This window comes from Gallus gallus, chromosome 2 (assembly GCF_016699485.2).
Source record: "Gallus gallus isolate bGalGal1 chromosome 2, bGalGal1.mat.broiler.GRCg7b, whole genome shotgun sequence".
NCBI lineage: Eukaryota > Metazoa > Chordata > Aves > Galliformes > Phasianidae > Gallus > Gallus gallus.
Genome location: NC_052533.1, coordinates 48,404,957 through 48,425,596, shown reverse-complemented (window position 1 = coordinate 48,425,596; position 20,640 = coordinate 48,404,957). Strand labels below are relative to the sequence as shown.

Below are 20,640 nucleotides of genomic sequence, written 5' to 3'. Positions count from 1 at the left end.
CTGTTTCATACATCCCATATGGTCTGGCCCAAGCAGCAGGCTCATGGATGCCAGAATGAGCATTACACACATAAGGAACAGAGCACTGTCTGGATTCCCATTCTATAAATTCGGTGCTTTACCTGGATCGTACTGGACTGGCACAACTGTTTTGGTTTCAATTGGGACATATTAAAAGTGAGTTTGCTGTGAGCAAAATTACTGATGGGAAAAATCTTGACTAGCTATCACAGTACTGAAAAGCCAGATGTACTTGCATTGCAAAACCAACTGAAAACCTACTATGTAGCAACAACCATAACATCAAGAGGTACCATGCATCCTGCAAAGGAACATTCACTTTCTCATGTTATGCTATAAAGCTTCAGTAAACCAACTTCTCTGTGTAGAAAAGAAAGATTTTAACAGGAAAAAGCATCCCAGGAAGGCTAACTTCTTACTGCCCTTTGGACACTCTTTGAACTTTGACCCCTGAACTGCAAAATAAGTCAAAAACAAATAGAAAAGCAATAGCTGTATGTATGTGTGTGTGTGTGCGTTTATCTGGTTTCCATTAGATTGGCCCCTCCTTTCCCATCTGTCAAAGCTGCACTGCCTGTCTTCTAAAGCAGTAGCCTGGAAACTTGTAGACATGCTTATCTTTAATTACAAGATGAGTTCCCCAAGTGCTGATGGGAATACTGACATAGAAAGGAAGGAGGTTAAAGTGCAGACTTGATACAAGCTCAGACTATTTTCCAGGCTGTGCTTGTGAAATAACTGAGCAGGAAGGATTAGAGAACTGGATGGGGTCCCAGCCTTCTTATAAGCAGGACAACAACTGTAAACATTTAAAAGATCTGATCTGGGCGTAAATCCTCCATCGCACCATTAATGTGAAAGTCCCTCTGGAAAGACTGGGATAAATCCTCTGCTACAGTAATATGCTTTGTGGCATCGTGTGGAACCTGACAAATGTGTGAGGCAAAAAGGGTTGGATGTGTGATCCCACTGAGTGTGATAGGTTCCTTTCCTTGCACTTAAAGCTCTCCTGTAACATTCCCAAAGCAACCTTGGGATCTGGGGGCAAGGACAGGAAATGTTTTTCTCATCCTCAGGGAATTTTGGCAGAGCTGTCAATGACCGACTGACTGTTTCAGACAGGAAAAACAAAATGCAAAAGGCAATCCTGAGCTGAGTTTCAAATCACATTTCAGATTTGAGGTGTTTTCCTTCGTGTTTCATGAGCCCATTTTTCAGCAGTCTCTTAATTTTGCGGAATTCATGAAAAACACAAAAATAACCTATATGTCTAAGTAAAAGGCATTTCAATGTGAAAATAAAGAGATTTTTAAAACTGACTGCAGCAGGCTAGTCTTGACCATGTTGAAAGTAAAATCGAAGTTAAATGGGAAAAACAGAGTTATTTAAGAGCAGTTTTGGGTTTGTGTGGTATGAAAATTGCTTAGTTTTGTTGGGTTTTTTTACAGTTAGACATTTCAATCTTGCAAAAAATTTCTGACTGTACCAAGCCCATACTCCATTTATCAGAAATGATTTAAGCCTTTATGAGCCTGCTTTTAAAAACGTGTCTCTGAGCCACCTAAACACACAAATTATACCCTGCAAGGTAACAAATGTGCTTGTCTCTCCCAGACGTCAGCAGAGAAAGCGTGCAGTGCTTTCATGGTGCCTTGAGAGTGCTCAGTTCGGTCTGTGCCTTATGCCTGAAGCATACAGGATCTGAGGGCGCTGCACAATTTCAGAAATGGGAATTAGCACTTTGCCCCCCCCCGGGCCATCTGTACAATATATTATTTATGAAAGAAACCCCAACTAATTCAAAGCATGCAGTGCATGCTCTGGCAGCTGAATTGCAGTTACTGACTGGGGGAAAAAATGTGAAGATAACGGCAAGAAAAAAAGTCTGTGAGCAGTCACAGTGTTAAAGGATATTTTAATGAAAGGGGATAGAAAAAGGCATTTTTGTTGCAAATGCATACCAGGAGAGGAGCAGTTCACAATCCCACCACTGAGTGTTTCTCCCAGAGCTTTCCTAACGTCGAGCGTGTTTGTATATTTTTCCCTCAGTTGGAATAACAGCTTCATCCAATGCAGTGGGCTAAAATAGGAGAGAGTGGTCTCCACTAGCAAACAGCTGGCAGCCGCAGAAGACTCCCTGCCTGGCCCCATAAATACACTGCTTGTGTAACTAGTTGTGGCCAGAGGCACACACAAACACTGCAGTCACCGCTGAACCTCAGCGTGCCCATCACTTTCTGTGCTCCTGATTCTGTTCCCAGACACATGCCCTGCCTGCTTGCTCCACTTTTATCCTCGGCTCTCCCCTGGGTCCAAAAGGCAGCAGCCTCGCTCCCTCCCCTCGCCATTCCCCTCGCGTCTCTCAACACAGTGGCTGCGGCTCGCCTTTTGGCTCCCTTCACTGCACTCTGAATCCTCCACAGCCCTCCCACTGCCCCGAGCGTCTGGCCAGAGAGATGCCTTCTCCTTGAGGCGCTGCCGGCATCCCCCACCAACATCCACTGGGTGCAGGGGAGCGGGGATGCTGAGTCCCAGCCTCCCAGAGGACTCCTGATCCCGACATTGCCATAGCAACCGCTCCCACTGCTCCCTTGATAAGGGAGTAGCAGTGCTCGCATAACCCAGCTCGGGACATTGGAAGTCCAGACAGCCCCAACGCTGAATCGCAATCTGTCTGCCACAGCTCCGTGAGTACTGCAGCCTCCCTCCTGCCTCTGTCACCTCTTGCTTTGCTCTTCTCTTTTTTTCCTCTCTCTCCTTCAGCAAGGCAAATCCCATGTCACCCATCCCTATCCCAATGGGAAGCTTGCTGGGGATGCTCCCATACAGGGTGATGCCATGTTGGGACTGGAACGTGGGGGATGGATTCTTGGGGAGGGAAGATGTGAGAGAAAACAGCTTCAACTAACTTTTATACTGGGGTGGACACTTTGCAAGGAGCTGGGACTGTAACTCTGCATGCCACTGCAAAGGGTTGGCACATGTGAGGGTTGGTTTGCACAATGAGGAAATAATTAAGAAGGTTTTGCATTATTTATTTTCTCAAAAGAGAAAAACTTTGCAGCGAGAACCTGTGCAAAAGTATCTTGTATGTTTTTCAAAGTTTAACCGTTGGGATTAGTTTTCTACAAGTTTATGGGAGGTAGTGGGAGTCAGTCTTCAGTCCAGGTTGGCCACTAGAAGTGCACAAAAACCTGCTTCCAGACAAGTCTGAGGGATCTCTGCATTCGTGCAATTATTAGTAGCAAAGATTTCAGTGGAGGGATATACCAGCATCAGGCTTTCAAATAACAAAGTGTTTCCTAAGAAGTTTTAAGCATGCTTTAGAAAACAAAAACCAGACTAATCTAACAAGAATATCTGGAGAGAGCAGCCTAGTCCTCAAATAATTGAAGGAGAAGTAGCATGAAGCTGTTCTCTGTGCCCAGGAAGACATCACCTCAATAGGGTAATGTTAAAAATACAGCAAAACTTGTAATGGAAAAGTTTGGAGTTCAAGGCAGGAACACCCATACTTTCTATTTTTAGGGCATCTATTTTCTTTTCCAACAGCAGTAGATGAGTTGCCTTATCTTGCTTACTAGATGTGCCTGGGAAGTAGTTGTAGAGGACCAGAGAATGGGTGCGGATAGAGAAGCCTGTAGAGAAGCCAAGGCTTTCTGCTGAGCACGAGCTGGAGGAGCCAAACACACGCAGGCACAGTGCTGTTCCCTGTGCCCCTTGAGCATGTTTCAGATGAGCTCTGTGACTGGAAGGTGGGTTCAAGATGCCCTGACCCAGACGGGGGTATCTTAGTCTCTCTTTACATACTTGTCAATGACAAGGTGCCTACTGACACTGTAGGAGCCTGCAGAAGACATGCAACAGAAGCATGATGAGTCTTTTTTTCCCTCCCACACAAGTTTACTGAAAGAAAAGAAGAGCTGGTGAGGGTGCTGGGAGCTTGACCATCCCTCCTTGCTCATGGGTACAATGAAACCGGACTAAGAGGGGCAAAGGAATGAAAACAAAAAGATTCAAAACCTGTCTGGAGAGCATAAGGGTGTGCATGGTGGGAGGAGATACTCTGGTGTCAGAGGGAAATGCCAGTGCCTGAGCGGCTGTCTACGCAGTGTAGCAAAGAACAGATCCAGAGCATTCATTGCTGCAGTCCAGCTTCTGGCTCTTATCTCGCACTGTGAAATAGTCCCACTTGTTTCCATTTCCATCTGTTGGATGCTAGCAAGGCCAGGCCCTTGCATGCAGGGATGCAGACAAGCATGTGCGCTTGCCATCTCACCCTAAGGCCCCCAGTGTCTACATTTCTGCTGCTGAGGTCTCCTTCCAGTAGCACCCTGGCCTTTGAAGCCAACTCAAGCAAGGGCATGGCAAGGGGCTAATTCACACCAGGCAGCCCAGGAACTCTGTTTTGGCTTTTCACTTCTCTCACAACAAATGTCATGAGAAGAAAAACAAAGAGTGAGACACTACTTCCCTCATCCTTTTGACAGGAGTACACAGCCTCGCATTTTGGCTGTCGGACTGCCCCAAGACCTGTACCATGTTGCTCATGGCAGAAACGTGCTCTAGGTCCAGGAAGAGATAGGTACCTTGTGTCATACAGACTTCAGTGGCAACATTATCATGTTATCAATTATCAATTAAATTCAGATTGCCAACTGCCAACTAACAAACGAATGCTCTTAAGAGTACTTTCATTTAGGTAGTATCCAAGTCAACATGCCAAGTGTGTCTTTAATAATTAGGCATGGCCTGCAAACTAGTACATGTTTTTTCTTGGAGGTTTTTGCCAGTTGTGGAAACAAAACATTCTTCTGACCAAATAATAAGTAAATATTAAAAATCTTTATACTTACAGACAGCAGTAGATGGTTTACTGAGGTCCTCAAAAGCAGAGTTTATGGAAACTTTACAAAGGGCCAGTTCACAAATTCTAAGGAAAATAATAAAAGGAGATTACTTGTGTACATAGCAAGTGATGTCCTTAATGGTGGAGAGTCCTGATATCTATGGCCAGTTAGCCCCTGTAAACTTAGATAAGAATTGCAGGTCAGACAACTCTCCACTTCATGGGTGATTACAGTCATCTATCAATGACTTCTTTGAGAATTGTAATGTAACTTGAGTTTAGATCCAAATCAACATGTTTATAATTCCATGTAGCAGCCTAGCACCTACAAACTTTCAGATACTAGAAGTAGGCCAGAAATGCAGAGGAACTTTAGTCTAAGCAAAGCTACTTCTGTACCTGGGTCAGGATCAAATGAGAAAAGTCCAGCTCTTCATATTTATTCTCACAGCTTTTGTTTCCTGTCTTATAAGGGAGACTTTTCTCATGAGATTTCATTTCAAGATGGCTTGAATGTCACATGATCAAAGGACCTCAAAAGATTTGAATTGTTTTGGTAGACTCTATTAGTATTATCTTTGCTGAGTTTTCATTGAGCTCCATCCTGATCACTTGAGATAAGTATTCCTACATCAAACCAACTGTACACCAAAACAGTAAAAAAAAAAACCTGGTCTCTTTGTCCATCTCTAGGCAAAATATTTATATTTAATGGAACCCTTGAATTAAATGCACTGGTGGACTTTCTGATGAAGCCCCATAATTTAGGGAAAGAAAGGAATCCTATAATTTGCATGTATGTGTGTGTATGTGTGCTTTAAGACTATGTTAGTGAGTGGTAGGAGCTGTACATCTCCTTCCTCTGTATAGCCACACCAGGGCACTCTACAAAGACTTCTGAAAAAGTAAATTAATTAATAAATTCAGAATGTTTGCTGTAAGCTACTTCATTACAAAGGTGCAATTTAGGAAGAGAAAATTTCAGACGTTTTCCATTTGAATCTTCATCTCTCACAAGAGTGCATGTTGGAGTCCTGTTATATGGCAGTGACCAGCCTGACAAATAATCCACACAACGCTGAAATAGCTTGCAGTCATATCAACACTTCTCATCTCACCGTGTTATTCCTTGCTCTTTTCTCTCTCTCTAAGTTGAGCCCACCCTATTTATTCCCAAATGTTTTTACAAGGAGAAATGTTACATAGCAAAAAAACAGAACTCTTTCTCAGCCTTTACCGAAGCATTTAAATAATCTCTACTGTCGTTTCCCTAAAGTAAGAGAGTACAGGTGACTCCTTTTCAGAGCACGCTTTTCTGCAGGAGGGTAGTATAGCCTGGCTGTGTTGTACAGAATGTAGTCTCGGGCTAAGTGACTATTGAATTCTAACTCACATGGAAAAATCTATATCCATTTTAGACAGTGTCTCCTGCTGTGTGATTTAGAGCTTCACGGCAAGCATTAAAGCTGCACCAAGGATAAATGTGGCTCATTATGTTGAGAGATACAATAGAGTGTGAGAAAAAAATCACAGCCTACCATGTGTAAAAGGCAGGCATTACCTACAAAGGTGACTGACTGCAGAAGAGTGCAAACTGTTAGCATGAAGGCTGGTAGCACTTAACACACTAAGATCTGAGAATGTGCTTCCATTTGTAAAGGCATACTAATGACTTCATGCAGTCACTGTAGTAGTCTTCCTTCCACATGAAACATTACTGGGGAATCTGTTCCTTTAGTGTCTTGAATTGATTTTAGTGGTTTGGGAAAGCACCATTACAATCCTCACATACATCACCTCCTTTTTTGAATGAAAGACCTGTATGTAATGCACAGCAACAGGAAATAGCATCACTCACCAATTCGTACATTGTATGCAACATATATAGACCCAAGACACCAAAACTCACCACGCATTCTGATCATTCTTTCTTTGTGTTCTTTTATAACAGTGTGCAGTGTGGAAGCATATTTGTGAGCAAGGCAAAGCTTTCTGTGGGGAGAACTTCAAAATAAAAGGGGTCAGAAGTTAGCCCGTAAAGCCATGTTTTAAAGCACTACAGTTGCTGTGGGCTTGTCATATGTGACTGAAAATATAAAGACAGATCTAAAAGATTTATTTTAAAACAGTATTTTTCCAACTATGAAATTAAGAAAAAATTAACAAGGTAGTCTTATATTTACATACAACAATCCTAGGTGAAGTCTCTTTACAAACTTGATTTTCCTGAGGTGAAGCAATTCAATGAAACAACTTAGAGAAATCAAAGCAAACTTAATTAGATTTTATAAAGCATTGCTAGCCAGTCTAAGTTATTACTAATCTTACAAGTACATCTTACTATGTATCTCCACATTTTTTCACTCAAGACCTGTTTTAAAAAGTCCACAGTCTGAAATGTTATCTTTAATTTTACTGAAAACTTTCTAAATAGGACTATCTTCAGGAAAGAACATTACCAACACAGTCATAATATTTAGCCAAAAGCCAGCATAACCTAATCAAGTCCTATAAAATCAAATGGCACTGAAGAAATAAACAGTTTCTCCCTCAAATCTCAAAATGTAGTGTGACCTTTCATATGGCCAGATAATATGTTTATGTTTTAAATGAAACGTTGGCTGTTATGTCTTAAGCCTTAGCTACAGATTATTTATACAGTCAATAAATAGAGCAACTATACCATGCTAAGATGCATTCAAAGATTTCTTTATGAAGGGTCTTCCTAAGTGAAAGGTTTTATTTTATTTATTTTTGTTAAAGGCCAACAAAGTTTCCAGGCGGTATAACCCTTTAGTACAGACCTGATGCTGGACTGGGCCAGATCTTCAGTGGTTGAACCCCCAGTCCAGGCCTGATTGAGTAAGGTATTTACAAATGCATCGAATTTTACAAATTTCTGTGAATTTTAAATACTGAAGGGTATGGTAGTTAATTCCCTAAGTACATTATGAGTCAATGTTCCTGACATTTATTACTGTAATTTAATATGGTTGCATTTACTTTGAAGTCACTGGAGTTTAGGACGTGTTTTTCCATTCCCTGAAGGACTAGCTCATTGCATGATATGATTGCGACCTTTCATATTTTGTTTGGCAAATATTTATGTTACTAGATTTTCCTTGAGGTTTAATTGTTCTTAATATAGATGCAAGTTTAGTCATAGAAGTGAGGTTAACTGCCCTAATGTTCACTTTCTCGCTGACAAACTGCAATTTTCAGAGAAATATTATAGGTAGTATCCTGGCCTGCAGCAAGATCAAAATATACTCACCCAGTACAGTCTCCTGTTCTCTCATCCTGTCCTCCTCCTTCCTGGTTTTCTCTGATTGCATTTTCTGTCACCTTTCTCTGTTATTTATTTTTTCTTCTTCACCTCCCTCTCCTTTCCTCCATTTTTTCCCAATTTCTTCTACTGTTGATGCAGTCTCTTGCTGATTCTCTTCCTCACTGCTTTCCTTTTCCCTACAAGGAAGTCAGACTGCTATTATTCCAGAGAACAGAGTTTGTGAGCAGGAAACTCACATCTGGTAGTTTCAAAGCATCAAAGCTTCATATCAGTGGGGAATGCTGGGGATTCTCAGGTAGGAAGCTGGACTACGGGGCCTTCTACACTTCTGCATAAGAGGGGATAAAAAACCTTTAAGAAGAAAATAGCAATCCACAGAGATCTATAGACCACGGGCACTTAAGCAGCCTTATGACATGAGTCCCCACTGCTCCTACCAAGGCCATGAGGATGCATTCTTCATGCTGGCTCCAGAGCCTGTGGATGCTGGCTGACTTCCAGAGTCAGTTCTCACATCTGGGTCCTTGGGAGTATCTTTTAGAGGAATTGAAATTGTAAAAATAACTCTTCAGCATTCATAATTAAAGTTAGATTGCATAGTAAACACCAATTATGACAATTAGTTTACAGTTGAGAATATAACATGGAAGAAAATCAGAAAATATTCTATTTCCAAGCATTTACTTTCTGTATGTGATAGCACTTTCTGAATGATTAAAGTCAATATCCTTCTGTAGAGCCAACATATTTTCTGTACTTCTGTGGGCCACATACAGCAATGAAGGTGGAAAAGTGGAATAGCACATACAAAGACTGTGAATATATGCATCTCTTAGCATGCTTGGGCAAAATCAGGTCAGCAGACTGTATGACAGAAAGCAGCTGGAAGACAAGAGCTCCCACCAATCTGGCTTGCAAGTGGATACATAACACCAACATGTCTGTTTTATGTCATGCTGCTGCTTTCCTTTTTTTTTTTTTTTTTTTTTTTTTTTTTTTTTTTTTTTTGGTGCTGTAGTTTCAAAGGGGGAGAAAAAACCCATTTCAATGATGTCAACAGAATGTGTTCAGCCACTCGATATCCCAGAAGACAGACTGGACAAGCGAGATTCACACTGCAACCATTTAGGTAAGTGTTATTAGATGATGTCATTGCAGAAATCGGAGAGGTGTTGTCTACACATCATTAGGTCCTGTCCAGTTGCTGTTTTTCCCCTCCAGCAGTAGAACCGAGTCCTCGTGAAACCCGATAGATTACACCTTCTGCTGACATTTCTGATGCCAGATGGAAAGGCAAAGAGTGCTTTTCTTTCTTGCATATAAATATTAGCTGAACCTCTAGAACAAAGTTAATTAATGAGGAAAAATGAAAAACTCACTGTTCTTTTCTCTGGTAGAAAAATAGAGCACTTTCTTCATTTGTACAACAATAAACTGAAGCCGTATAGCTGGATCTTTCCTAAATATGTACTCTACATGCAATTTAAGTAACAGATTTTAAATACCCCCCTTTTCCTCTAATGGAGTGGGCTAAGTACATTTTCTTCTTCATTTTCAGTTTGTTTCCTCTCTGAACCTATGTCACTTGTTAACTTTTGCACTGACAGTACCAGAGATTTCTTTGCTCCACCATATACCCATATACCAGACTTCACACTTGATAGATGTGCTTTTTGTATATTCATGATCTTTGCCTCAGTTTCAAATGCTATTACTTCACTGTAGCCTGGCAAAATCATCATACAGATTCAGAAGCCCAGAAACCAAAAACTATTTGCTCATTTTTTAGCCTTGCAACGGCAATAAGAAAATAATACAATTTCAGGTGTTTGTCAAAAAAAAAGTGTTAGGCCAGCAGAATTTTTAAACTTTCTTGGTCTGCCCTGCAAGGAAGGTGTCCTTGTCCTGTCTCTCTGCCACAAAGCTTCTAGCCAAAGGCACCACTTCTACAATTGCTGGTGTACTCAACATAATTGTTCCACAACATTTCTTATTTAAATAAGTACAGAACGAGCCCCCCTGCACAGATGGGAAATGGAGGCAGTAGGAGGTAAAATGAGCTCATTAATACCATTCAGGAAGTCTCGAAGGGCTGAAAAAATAGTCTGCGTCTTCCAGGATGGTTATTCGGGAGACTGTCCACAGGGCTGGGGGACCACGCTGAAGCCAAGCAAGAAACATTTGAGAAATCAAAGCTCTGGTTTGCATAACGATGCTAATGACAGGCTATACTTAACTTTTTCAGCTTGCATGAGCACCCAGAAATGCAGATCCTTGCAAAAAATCCATGCCCACCGTCTGGCTCATTAAAGACAAGCCCTGTTTTAAGAGAAATCCAAAAATCCAGTGTAATGTTATGTAAATCAAAAGTGAATACCGACTGCTCCGTGGCTCCGGAAACAAAGCCAGCTCCTGAAAGGAAGAATATGCCGGCTTTGTTTGCTAGTACCTCCGACTGACCTCACACAGATAAATCTTTCCCTCACAGAAGTGCCCTTGTAACTCTTGAAGAAACAGCCCCACAGTTAGAGCTGAGCGGGACAACGATGGCCCTCTGCATGATGGTGCAGCTTTCCTCAGCCGTGTAGCACACCGCTGCCCACAGCTTCCCCCCCTGCTTTATGCCTACCACCTACAAAGCAGGACCACCAAAGTCACTCAGCTCCCACATAGTATGGCACAGAGGCCTCTTGTACTGACTTCATATTTAGGAGTTCTTTCTCCACAGTCATTTCAGTCTTCCTGGATGAAAGCTGTATTATTAAAGCTTTTCTTTTCACCATCTGTTTTATTATTTCCCCTCTGCTTCACTTTCTACTCATCTTTTCTCTTTTTTCTGTCGTGCAGAAGATCTTTCAGAACAGCTGATTAAGAGCTGTGATCTCAAAAAGAAACCAAGAAAAGGTAAAACTATCCAGCCTTCCCAAAACGCTGAACAGGAGCAAAAAAAGCCAAGGAGAAAAGACACGCCAGCTATACACACCCCACCACCCCTAACAGGTAAGCAGTACATCTCTTTGTTATCTCACTCCATAAGAGTGGACTGAAGTTGGGCAAAGGTCCACAGACCTACTTACATCCCTGTGGAAGCAGACAGGAACACAGCTCCATGCCATGTGCTCCCAGTAAGGCAGGGGAATGGGGAGGATCCAGTTTGTGCCCTGTAGCTCTTCCTGCCCAGGGAGGAACTCTGGGAGGAAGCTGGAGAGGCACGCAGGCCGGCTGCGGCCTGCTCCTCCTGGAAATCACAGCGTCCTTGTGCATGCAGGGATTCTGGCAAAGGCTGGGTGTTTAGGAAAGCCAGAAACCACCACAGTGACAAAGGAACTCCTTGTATGATGCCCTATGGTGCTGGTCAAGAGCTGAATGCCACCAGCCTGGGGAAGGGAAGAGTGAGGAGCAGACTGACACTGAAACAAGGTGATTTTCCAAGATCAGAAGGGGGAATAAATGATTATCTCATTTCTCTGCTGACACACACTCCTTGTATGCTCCCTGGGGACTGAGTTGGGCTCTTGTATCAAGTGCACTGACTTCTTCCCATGCTACATACATAGGAGTTAACCACTAGCCATCTGCACGGTCTCCTGTGTGCCTCCATCACACTTACCAAGTGAAAAACAAGCATTGGGGTTTTCCAGTATTTGTAATTTAGAGTTTGAACTCATCACCCCTGGCTCTTCAGCTTTCGTGTGTATCTGCTTTTCAATAATTCTTTTTTAGGAAATCTCTCAGAACTGGAAAGCTTCATTTTGTATCCCAAGTAGTCACTGTATGAAGAATTATAGCATTTCACTAGTTTAAATAGATAATTTCTGAGTAGCCATATAGCTCACAAGAAGAAGATTAAACATCCATATGATTAAACCACTTTGATAATATATCTACGTTTCTGGAAATAGAAGATCCCACTCATTTTCACCATGATTACTGATGGGCTACAATTTAGCCCGTGGCATACAGCCAGAGACCACTAGCCTCAGACCACTGCTGCATATACTCTACGGGATGTAAGTGACTTGAGGGAAATGTGTATTGTTGCAAAGCCAGAAAAGATTGTACAGGATGCTGAGCAGAATATACACTCATTGGGAAAGTGCATAGTAGTATTAGTAGTCATTGGGAAAGTCATACAGGTGCAGATTTCTTCAGTGTAAACAAATCTGAAGTGACATTTTCTTTAATCCTTGCCTGCAGGCATACTTTCAGACTTTTCTGATAATCTGCTGAAAAGGTATGGTATCTCAGAGAAGCCACAGAGAGAGAGAGTGAGTCAAGGCTCTCAAATCACTGAACTGGAGCAGAAAAAGCCCAGGAGAAAAGATACGCCTGCAATACACATCCCACCTTTGATAATAGGTAAGAAACTTAGCTGAAGTTGTTCCTAGGCTGAAAAGAGGTTATTCTGCCCAATGTACTCAGCAGCATTTGCTGAACTGGACCTATATGGTCAAGATATCCAATAATTGGGGTGGTTCACTGAAACACTTTTCTGTACCCACTACTCATGCTATATAGACCTGAAGGGGGAGTGAGAGGAGACACGATATCACTTGATTAACTCATGTAAAGGCTATCCTGTTTTTTGTGAAAACTCAGCCACTGCCCTCCTTTTCAAACTACAGCACATGCAAATTGTAAGGTCATATAACTCACATTGCCTCGAATATCCTGGAGCAAAGCTATTCTGATGAACCTCCTGTTAATTTGAATCTACAATGAGGAAACCAGGCTGTAAACTTGTAGTTAACTGCACCTTAAAGACAGTTCTGTGCTTCTGGCACAATACACAGCGCAGCAGCTAATTTGTTCAATGAGCATATGGATTCAGCCATCCATGTTTTGGCCTTAAGACCCTTTGTTTGTCGAGTTTCCCACGTTTTTCTATCACAGAGAAGCCTCAGTTCATCAGTGTTTCTGAAGGTCTTTCAATATGTAAAGCACTGTGGAGTGTCAATTACTGCTACTAACCATGGGTACAAGAAACATGCAAGTTTGTATGCTATACACCAGCTATTTCTTAACCACAGGATGGAGCAAAAAAAATGAATGGATGAACAAATGAAGGAAAAAGCAAACAAACAAACCTCAGTTTCAAAACTAGTGTTGAAACTTGAAAAATTGAGTTCCCTTAGGAAACTCTAGTATGAAACAAGGTCTGCTGTGGGTTGGCACTGCTGCAACAGTGAGGCATACTAGCTAGATGAAGAGGTCTTGAGACAGCTGTTTTGGCCCTGAGTGACTAAGCAACAGCCAAGTACATCAAGCACCTGCGTTTTAGGTACTCATGGAATTTTCTGCACAGATAAAAAATATAAGGTCTGCAAATGGCTTCAGCAGTAACATTAAGTGCCTTCATTTGTAGACATCTCCTTTCCTTGTGAATCTAGAATCATAGAATCATAGAATGGCCTGGGTTGAAAAGGACCACAATGATCATCTAGTTTCAACCCCCCTGCTATGTGCAGGGTCACCAACCACCAGACCAGGCTGCCCAGAGCCACATCCAGCCTGGCCTTGAATGCCTCCAGGGATGGGGCATCCACAACCTCCTTGGGCAACCTGTTCCAGTGCTTCACCACCTGTGTGAAAAACTTCCTCCTAATATCTAACTTAAACCTCCCCTGTCTCAGTTTAAAACCATTCTCCCTTGTCCTATCACTTTTGTCTTATCCACCTTTGTAAACAGCCGTTCCCCCTCCTGTTTATAATGCTTCCTTCAAGTGTTGGAAGACCACAATGAGGTCTCTCTGGAGCCTTCTTTTTTCCAGTCTAAACAAGACCAGTTCCCTCAGCTTTTTTTTCATAGGAGGGGTCTGATCCTTCACAACTGATTCAAACATGCAATATGTATTTTTTTAATTTAACCATCTTACAGTAATCATTATGGGGCTCCCTAGAAAGGAATATGACTAAGTTTGCAGGACTGTGATCATGGCAGCAAGCCTGGCAAATACTAGGTCCTGGCACATTGAACTTAAGCACTTGAATGGCTTGCATCATTAAAGCAGCATGCTGCAAGTGAGTCAATGGTCCAATCATTGCTGAGGGAAATTACGAGAGATCTATCATAAAACTTCTGAGCCCAACTGCAAATGATTCTTGTTTTGGTTTGAAAGTAACTGCTAGCTAAGGGGATGCAGCAAGTGTAAATTATTTCCTTGACACATCTCAATGATACTATGGTTAGCATCTAGTCACTTATTATTTCTTATTTGTAGCCTAGACTTAATTAACTCAGGTAGGCATTTAAGGGAAAAATAAGAATCATTTTAATCTTATTCACCTCTTGCCTCCCATGAAGACTTCCTCTTTAAAAATTCTCATAGAAAAAAAAGTCAGTACATTTCTGTTGTAACAGAAATGTGTTGTAGTCCTCAAATGGTTTAGTAATCACAAAACTCAAAAGGGAAGAACACAATAAAAAAAGAAAGAGAACAAATGCAGTAACTTTCAAATGTGTGGCAAATTTCAAAATGTGTTCTTTTACCACGGGGGAATGACAGAAAATAATGCATTTTTTAAGGTTTTCAGTTACACTTCCAATTACACCTCCTTGTCTGCTGGTGAATACACTGTCCAATACACTGTCCAGCACTCACCATGAATTCAAAGCAGCCTTCCAGATGCTTCCTGTCCCTGCTGACAACTTGTCCTTCCAGATCCTGCTCTATGTGTCTGTTTTCTAATGGTTGACTCCCTCTGGCAGACTTCTGCTCCTCTCCAGGGCAAAACAGCCTGTGTGAATTCAATTCCGTCTCTGCTCTTAGGATGTACATTTTTTCTTCAATATATATACCAAAATACACAGTTCTGCTGGTTGAAAGTTGCTGGTGGCAACTTCATGTCCTGTTGTGAATAAGTGACTCATTGTGGCTGAAGGCTGGTCCAGTATTTACTGCTTGTTTACTTTCAGGGTTATCCCATCAGGTAGCAGACAGAGAATAAACAAGCTGAGCTTTTGTGGAATGGCAGTGCAAAATAGCATCTGAATTATAGACTTGGAGACCTGAGAAGCCCCAGCATAGCTACATGTGCTAAATAAATATAGAAGGGCCTTTCTGTCCCCCATTCTCCTGCCATTGCAGCAGTGAGCAGCACACACAGTACCACACGTATCTGTTGTGAACCGTGACTGAGTTGTTCCACTTATTTCTTACATCTCCCATTCTTGTTCCTTCCAAGCTTCCCTCTTTCAGTTATATCATAAGCAATATGAAAAACTCCACTCAATTGTTTGTAGTCACAGTAACATTAATTATCTTTTTAAGCAGCTGTCCACACAAATATCTTTGTCATGAACATGCATTGAAAGGGGAGCTGTTGTCCCTTTTGATTTTGGCCACTTGGTCACAAGTGCTCTAGTACTTTCTTTTTCTCTCTTGGGTGACCAGAGACCCTTGCAAATAAAGCAAGCCAAACAGGACATAGGCAGTGACAAAAATAATGTATCTACTGGATAACGTGATCCACATGTGAAGTAGAACTGGTTTCACGCCTTGCAAACGTCCAGTACAATTAGGAAATGCAGTTATAGAAAGGTGGCTGCTGAATGAGGATGTCTGCATTGTTGCCTGAAGAAACCCCTATCTCCCTGTTGTCTGAAGTAGTGAGGAAATCAGTGCCTGAGACACCCTAAATGTCTAAGCCAAGGCATCAAAAAATCCTCCCCTACTTCTAAATGTACTCAGGCTTCAGCCTCCCAGTGAAGTGGCAGAAACTGTGTTGTGACCTGTGTGTACAGCTGAGCCTGGAACAGAGATCTCCACTGGCTCTCCTTCAACCAGTCTATGCCTTGGCTTTCCAATCCAAGGCCAGCTCTCCACTCTGGAGCATTCTTTACTGCCATCCTCATCTGCCAGTGTATTCACTTAACTGAAGTGTTTGTGAGATCATCAGGCCTGTGTGTTTCAGCAAGAATGTGTAAATATAGCAGTGTGGTTCCTGAAATGTGGCTGCCTACTGTTTCTTAATCAGATCAGAGATAACTAGTAAAACCAGTTTCAAACTCTTAGTTCTCTCCTATCCCCTACAAAACTAGTTAAGGTAGCTTCTTTAGGATATTAACTCACCTGCTCAGTGAAAATCTCAGCGTACTGCAGAAAAAGAATAGCCCCTTTTCTGTGCAGTGGATATGACTGGCAAATGGTTGGCTTAGACAGCCAACATTTTTTGCCTATGTCTGAGCTTCCTAAGAGAAGTTCTCATGTCTCTGTGAGCCTTTTTGTTCCTAGTCTCTAGCTAAAAATTGCAGGTAGTTGCAAGTTCTCTCAGGCAAACATGACTGCACATAATTTCTATGCTACGTTATTTTGTCAAGTCTCTTGGCAGATATTAACAGAACAACCTACCAATCCTTAAAACTGATGTGCGGGATGAGCTGCATTTCATAATATGCACAGCTTGGAAAACAGAGACTGGGAGGCTAACTGATTTACTTAAATGGTAAACAGAGAAAGACTGATTTACAAATGTTCCCAAATTTCCAATTTTACTTACACTTTCAAACTTGGAATTTGCAAACTATGTTAAGCACACTCTCTCCACAAGCGATAAACGGCATTATGTCAAACCCCACAAAATCTTTTCCCAGTGTTAGAGAAATAATTTTATTTAAGACATCCCATTTGTATTCCCCTTCCACTGTTTCATGTTACAAGTCTGATTTTAAATGCGTGTCGTTTTTCTTGAAATGGCTGGTGATCCATGTTCTAGAAAGTTAGTAAACTGCAACTCAAGGCTACATACTCGTCTAGTGTTTTAGTCCTGAACATTACTGGCAACCTTTGGAGTTCATCGGTCACCAGAATGACTCACTGATAATGATGCATCATCTTGCTATTGATCATGGTAAGCATCTGGTGTGGTGTTGCTGTATGTCCAGCTGAGAGCTGAGGGCTTCTGGTTGGCTGCTACCTTCCAGCTGTGTCTAGCATCTGCTCTAGAAAGACATAATCATGCCATCAGAATTCAACACACTTTTGCTTAATCACTTTGTAATTCACAGAATCACAGAATTTTAGGGGAAGGAAAGGGTTGGAAAGGACCTCTGGTATTTATCTAGTCCAACCCCCCTGCTAAAGCAGGTTACCTGGAGGTATTCAAATAAGAGTGAGAGAGGATGTGATCATCAAGCACATGGCAGCTTCATTTATCCTACATTCCTGATCTCTTGTTCCTGAGTTTACCCTAACGATAGGTTAACTCTCATTAAATGATCCATTCTAACTTCATATTTTAAGAGCATTTAAGTTGTGCTTTCACAGTTCAAATACTTTATGCAGAAAAAAAAAAAGAAAATAGAAAAAAAGGTTTGCATTTGTCTGAATTTTCTATAATGAATAGAAGTCAAGGTGGGGAACATTTTCATCCATCTCTGTAACATAGCATAATTATTTGCTATTAACAGTGGTGATTACTCTACTGTTACTTCAACAAATGAAGTCCATTGTGTTTCCAAATAATATTCATGCTTACCTTTCAGTTTATCTCATGGTCCTGGAGAAACCATCTAGTTCACAAGAATCACATATAAATGAAGCAGAAGGTTACTTAAAATGAAGACCAGTATAGGTTAATATTTTCATTCATTCATCACCTCTTGAAAAAACTTCAAAGTTGAAGAAAATCTTCCTGTGTGGTATTGCTCTATTTTCAGACCTTATGAAGGCTGAAAGCCTTCTCTGTTCAGAATGCTTTCAATGCAGAAAGAAGCAAAACCAGTTGGTTTGACTGAACAGCTCAGCTGGTTAGTGCAGACTAAAAGCAAACACGAGGAGTCTGAATAATGGAGAGATTTTGTTGGTTTCTACTCAATGGTTACCCTCATCCTGTTTTTAGACTGCGCTGACCTCTACACCAAAGAAGATGGCCATAAACTATATCTTACAGGTTGCTTGCTTTTAAATGGAAACGGGCAAAAACAACACAAAGTGTTAAAACAGGGATCAAGAATATTTTCTAATGCATTCTCCTTGTCCCCTCTTTGCTTTATTAATTTAATCTCTAATAACGAGAGCAGCTACAGTAACTGGGACATCATTGTATCATATAAAAGTCTCAAGGTCTTATCGTTTCAAGTATGAGAGAGAAAGAAAGAAAGGAGATATATGAGAGATTTGTGGAAGGTATGATCCATAACCTTTCTATAAAATCAAGAAAAACTTAGGAGGAAAGAAATACATGTGGAAAAATACGTAGCATATGTATTTCTAATGAATCTGGTTTATAGAATCCCCATGTTGTGCTCTTAACTGTGAAATCAAACTTTCTTTCAGTTTTATGTCATATTTTTCATCAGTGCTTTCACGATAGTGATGAAGTCTTATTTTTGTCCTCATATTACAGGGTGAATAGTCTTCAAAGCATATTCAAATCTCAGGCCTCACTAATTTAAATACTGGCACAAAGTCCTTAGTAACATACCTGAGTCCGTTTTAACACCAATCTTAATTCTGCTGCTTCTGCAATTTATTGATCCCCTATAGCTTCAATGGGGGTGGTGCTTGACACATGGGTATTCTATTTGCCTCTTGTAGCATCTGTATTTGCAAAAACTAATATTGTTAAATACATAGAGAAATCAAGCATGTATACACATGTTCACATAGACTGACTCAGTGAGAATAATTAGTTTATAGTATTTATTTCATCTTGCAAGATCTTTCTTTTTTTGTTGTTTTTTAGCTTCCCAAGCCCTTTTAAAAAACAGGTTACCAGATGAATCTTCAGTGTCTCTCCTCACAGGTAGCAGAAATATGCTAATTTAAGAGTACTTGTTAATTTTAGCCAGAAACATGGTGATCCAATTCTAGTTCATGAGTAGAAGGACGTCCCAAAAATAAATGAGGAGCAACTCCCAAGATGTTAGAAAAACTACTTTAGGATCAAAAAAATTAGAGCAGATAGAAAAAAATTTTCCTATCCTGATATATTATGAGAAAGTGGTATTTTAAATCAATTACTTTTCTCTCTCTCTGTCTCTCCCCCTCCCCCCCCCCCCCCCCCCCCCCCCCCCCCCCGTTTTTAAGGCACAAAGCTGCTTACAGAAGAAAAGCAAACGGCAATAATGGAAGATGAAGAAAAGGATGGAGACACAATCCCCAGTTAAGATTACAGTGGTATTTCCAATATTGCAATGTAAATAATTCTGGGTCATTCAAAGTGGCAGCACATAGAAAAAGAAGTCCTTTCATTTTTATAAATAATAATTTTTCAAGCATGCACTTGAATTTAATTTATCTTCAAGTGCTTCTCTGCATCTCATGAAATCCCAGCAAGCATTACAGGAGATGACAGAAAATTCACGTACTTGTGGGGCTGGAAGGATTCTCTTGGTTTACTAAAGCAGCTTCCCAGGATTTTTGTCTTCAAGAGATCCACCTGAGACTGTATCTAGTACCTTGTAGTGTGGTGCTAAGAGTTGACACAAAGGCCCCACCAATCTGGGGAAGCTGGCACTAGATAACAGGGTGTCAGTAAATACATGATAGATATCACTAGATATCACAAGGTAGTCAAATATCAACTAATGATTCAAATTGCATTTTTCTTCTGACATCTCACCTCGTTCATCTAGCTTTCCTTTACTGGAATAATGCTGATCACAGCAAAAATTTCCACACGCAGGATTGATGTGATCAGTGTTCCTGAAATGCAAAGCAAACACCTCTTGGATCTGTATCTGTTCATGACTGGTGTTTGGGAGGAGAAAAGGGTAGATTTACTGTCATAGAAAAGCTTACAGCTATGGGCTGTCGGCACTGGCACATCAAACAGAACTGATGATAGAACTTTCAGAAGAGAAACTTTTGGGAGGGGCAACATTTGCCCATTACAGTGGTGTAGGCTATTGATTTCTTTTTTTTCTCAAAGGTTTTATTCCTGGATTGCTGAAAGCCAAATTAGTTGGAAAGCTGATCCTTTTACTCATCATTTTTTTTTCTGTTAACATATGAGGTTTTTCAGCTCAGTTCTAGGAGGGGCTGTAAGGATTAAAAATCACAACAAGATATTGCAGACTAAGTAAAAGAAATAGCATTACTCTACGTCATATACGTAATGCAAGATGAAACAGCATCATACTATTAAAAAATAATTTAATTAAATGATTAAACCAATAAATATTTTCATGGCCAGCTACACACTTCAACATTTGTACAGAGATGGGTACTTGTAGAATATTATACAAAATACATAGGGCTGGATAGCTTTGTGCTTACCTTAATAGCTCTGTACACTAGATGGAGCAGCAACACCAGTGGGCCCTTAGGGACCTCGGCACACAAATTAGAGATTACCTAGGCTGGTAGACTGCATCCAGTTATCTGTTTAACACCCATAGGCAGGCAGCTGAGGAGCACACTAGTCTGGACTTCATTTGCCACAGTGACTGACCCAGCATCTTTCATCCCATTCACAGATGTTCAGCTTCAAGATGTAACCAACAAGCTTATAATAAAATATGGTATATTAAAGCATA

At 41.0% G+C, this 20,640-nt stretch overlaps 1 protein-coding gene and 1 long non-coding RNA gene across 4 annotated transcripts in view; one reads left to right on the top strand and one right to left on the bottom strand.

Annotated features, from left to right (window-relative positions):
* Positions 1-11,303, bottom strand: part of LOC112531728 — a 25,185-nt gene extending 13,882 nt beyond the window's left edge. Inside the window, exons 1-4 of the long non-coding RNA XR_006938610.1 lie at positions 10,609-11,303; positions 8,145-10,478; positions 6,780-6,874; positions 4,878-4,954 (exon numbers count right to left, since the gene is read on the bottom strand). This is a non-coding gene — a long non-coding RNA (uncharacterized LOC112531728). The remainder of the gene's footprint in view (positions 1-4,877; positions 4,955-6,779; positions 6,875-8,144; positions 10,479-10,608) is intronic.
* PPP1R17 (protein phosphatase 1 regulatory subunit 17) lies at positions 2,645-20,640 on the top strand. Of its 3 annotated transcripts, XM_040690328.2 has the most exons (6): positions 2,645-2,708; positions 5,564-5,639; positions 9,178-9,288; positions 11,007-11,159; positions 12,357-12,518; positions 19,190-20,640. In XM_040690328.2, exons 3-6 carry the CDS (start codon positions 9,207-9,209, stop codon positions 19,267-19,269), a joined length of 477 nt encoding a protein of 158 aa, XP_040546262.1. In that variant the 5' UTR covers positions 2,645-2,708; positions 5,564-5,639; positions 9,178-9,206; the 3' UTR covers positions 19,270-20,640. The 3 variants fall into 3 exon arrangements, with proteins under 3 accessions (XP_040546262.1, XP_040546283.1, XP_418851.3); XM_040690349.2 differs by lacking the exon at positions 5,564-5,639 and having other exon boundaries at positions 9,186-9,288; XM_418851.8 differs by lacking the exon at positions 5,564-5,639.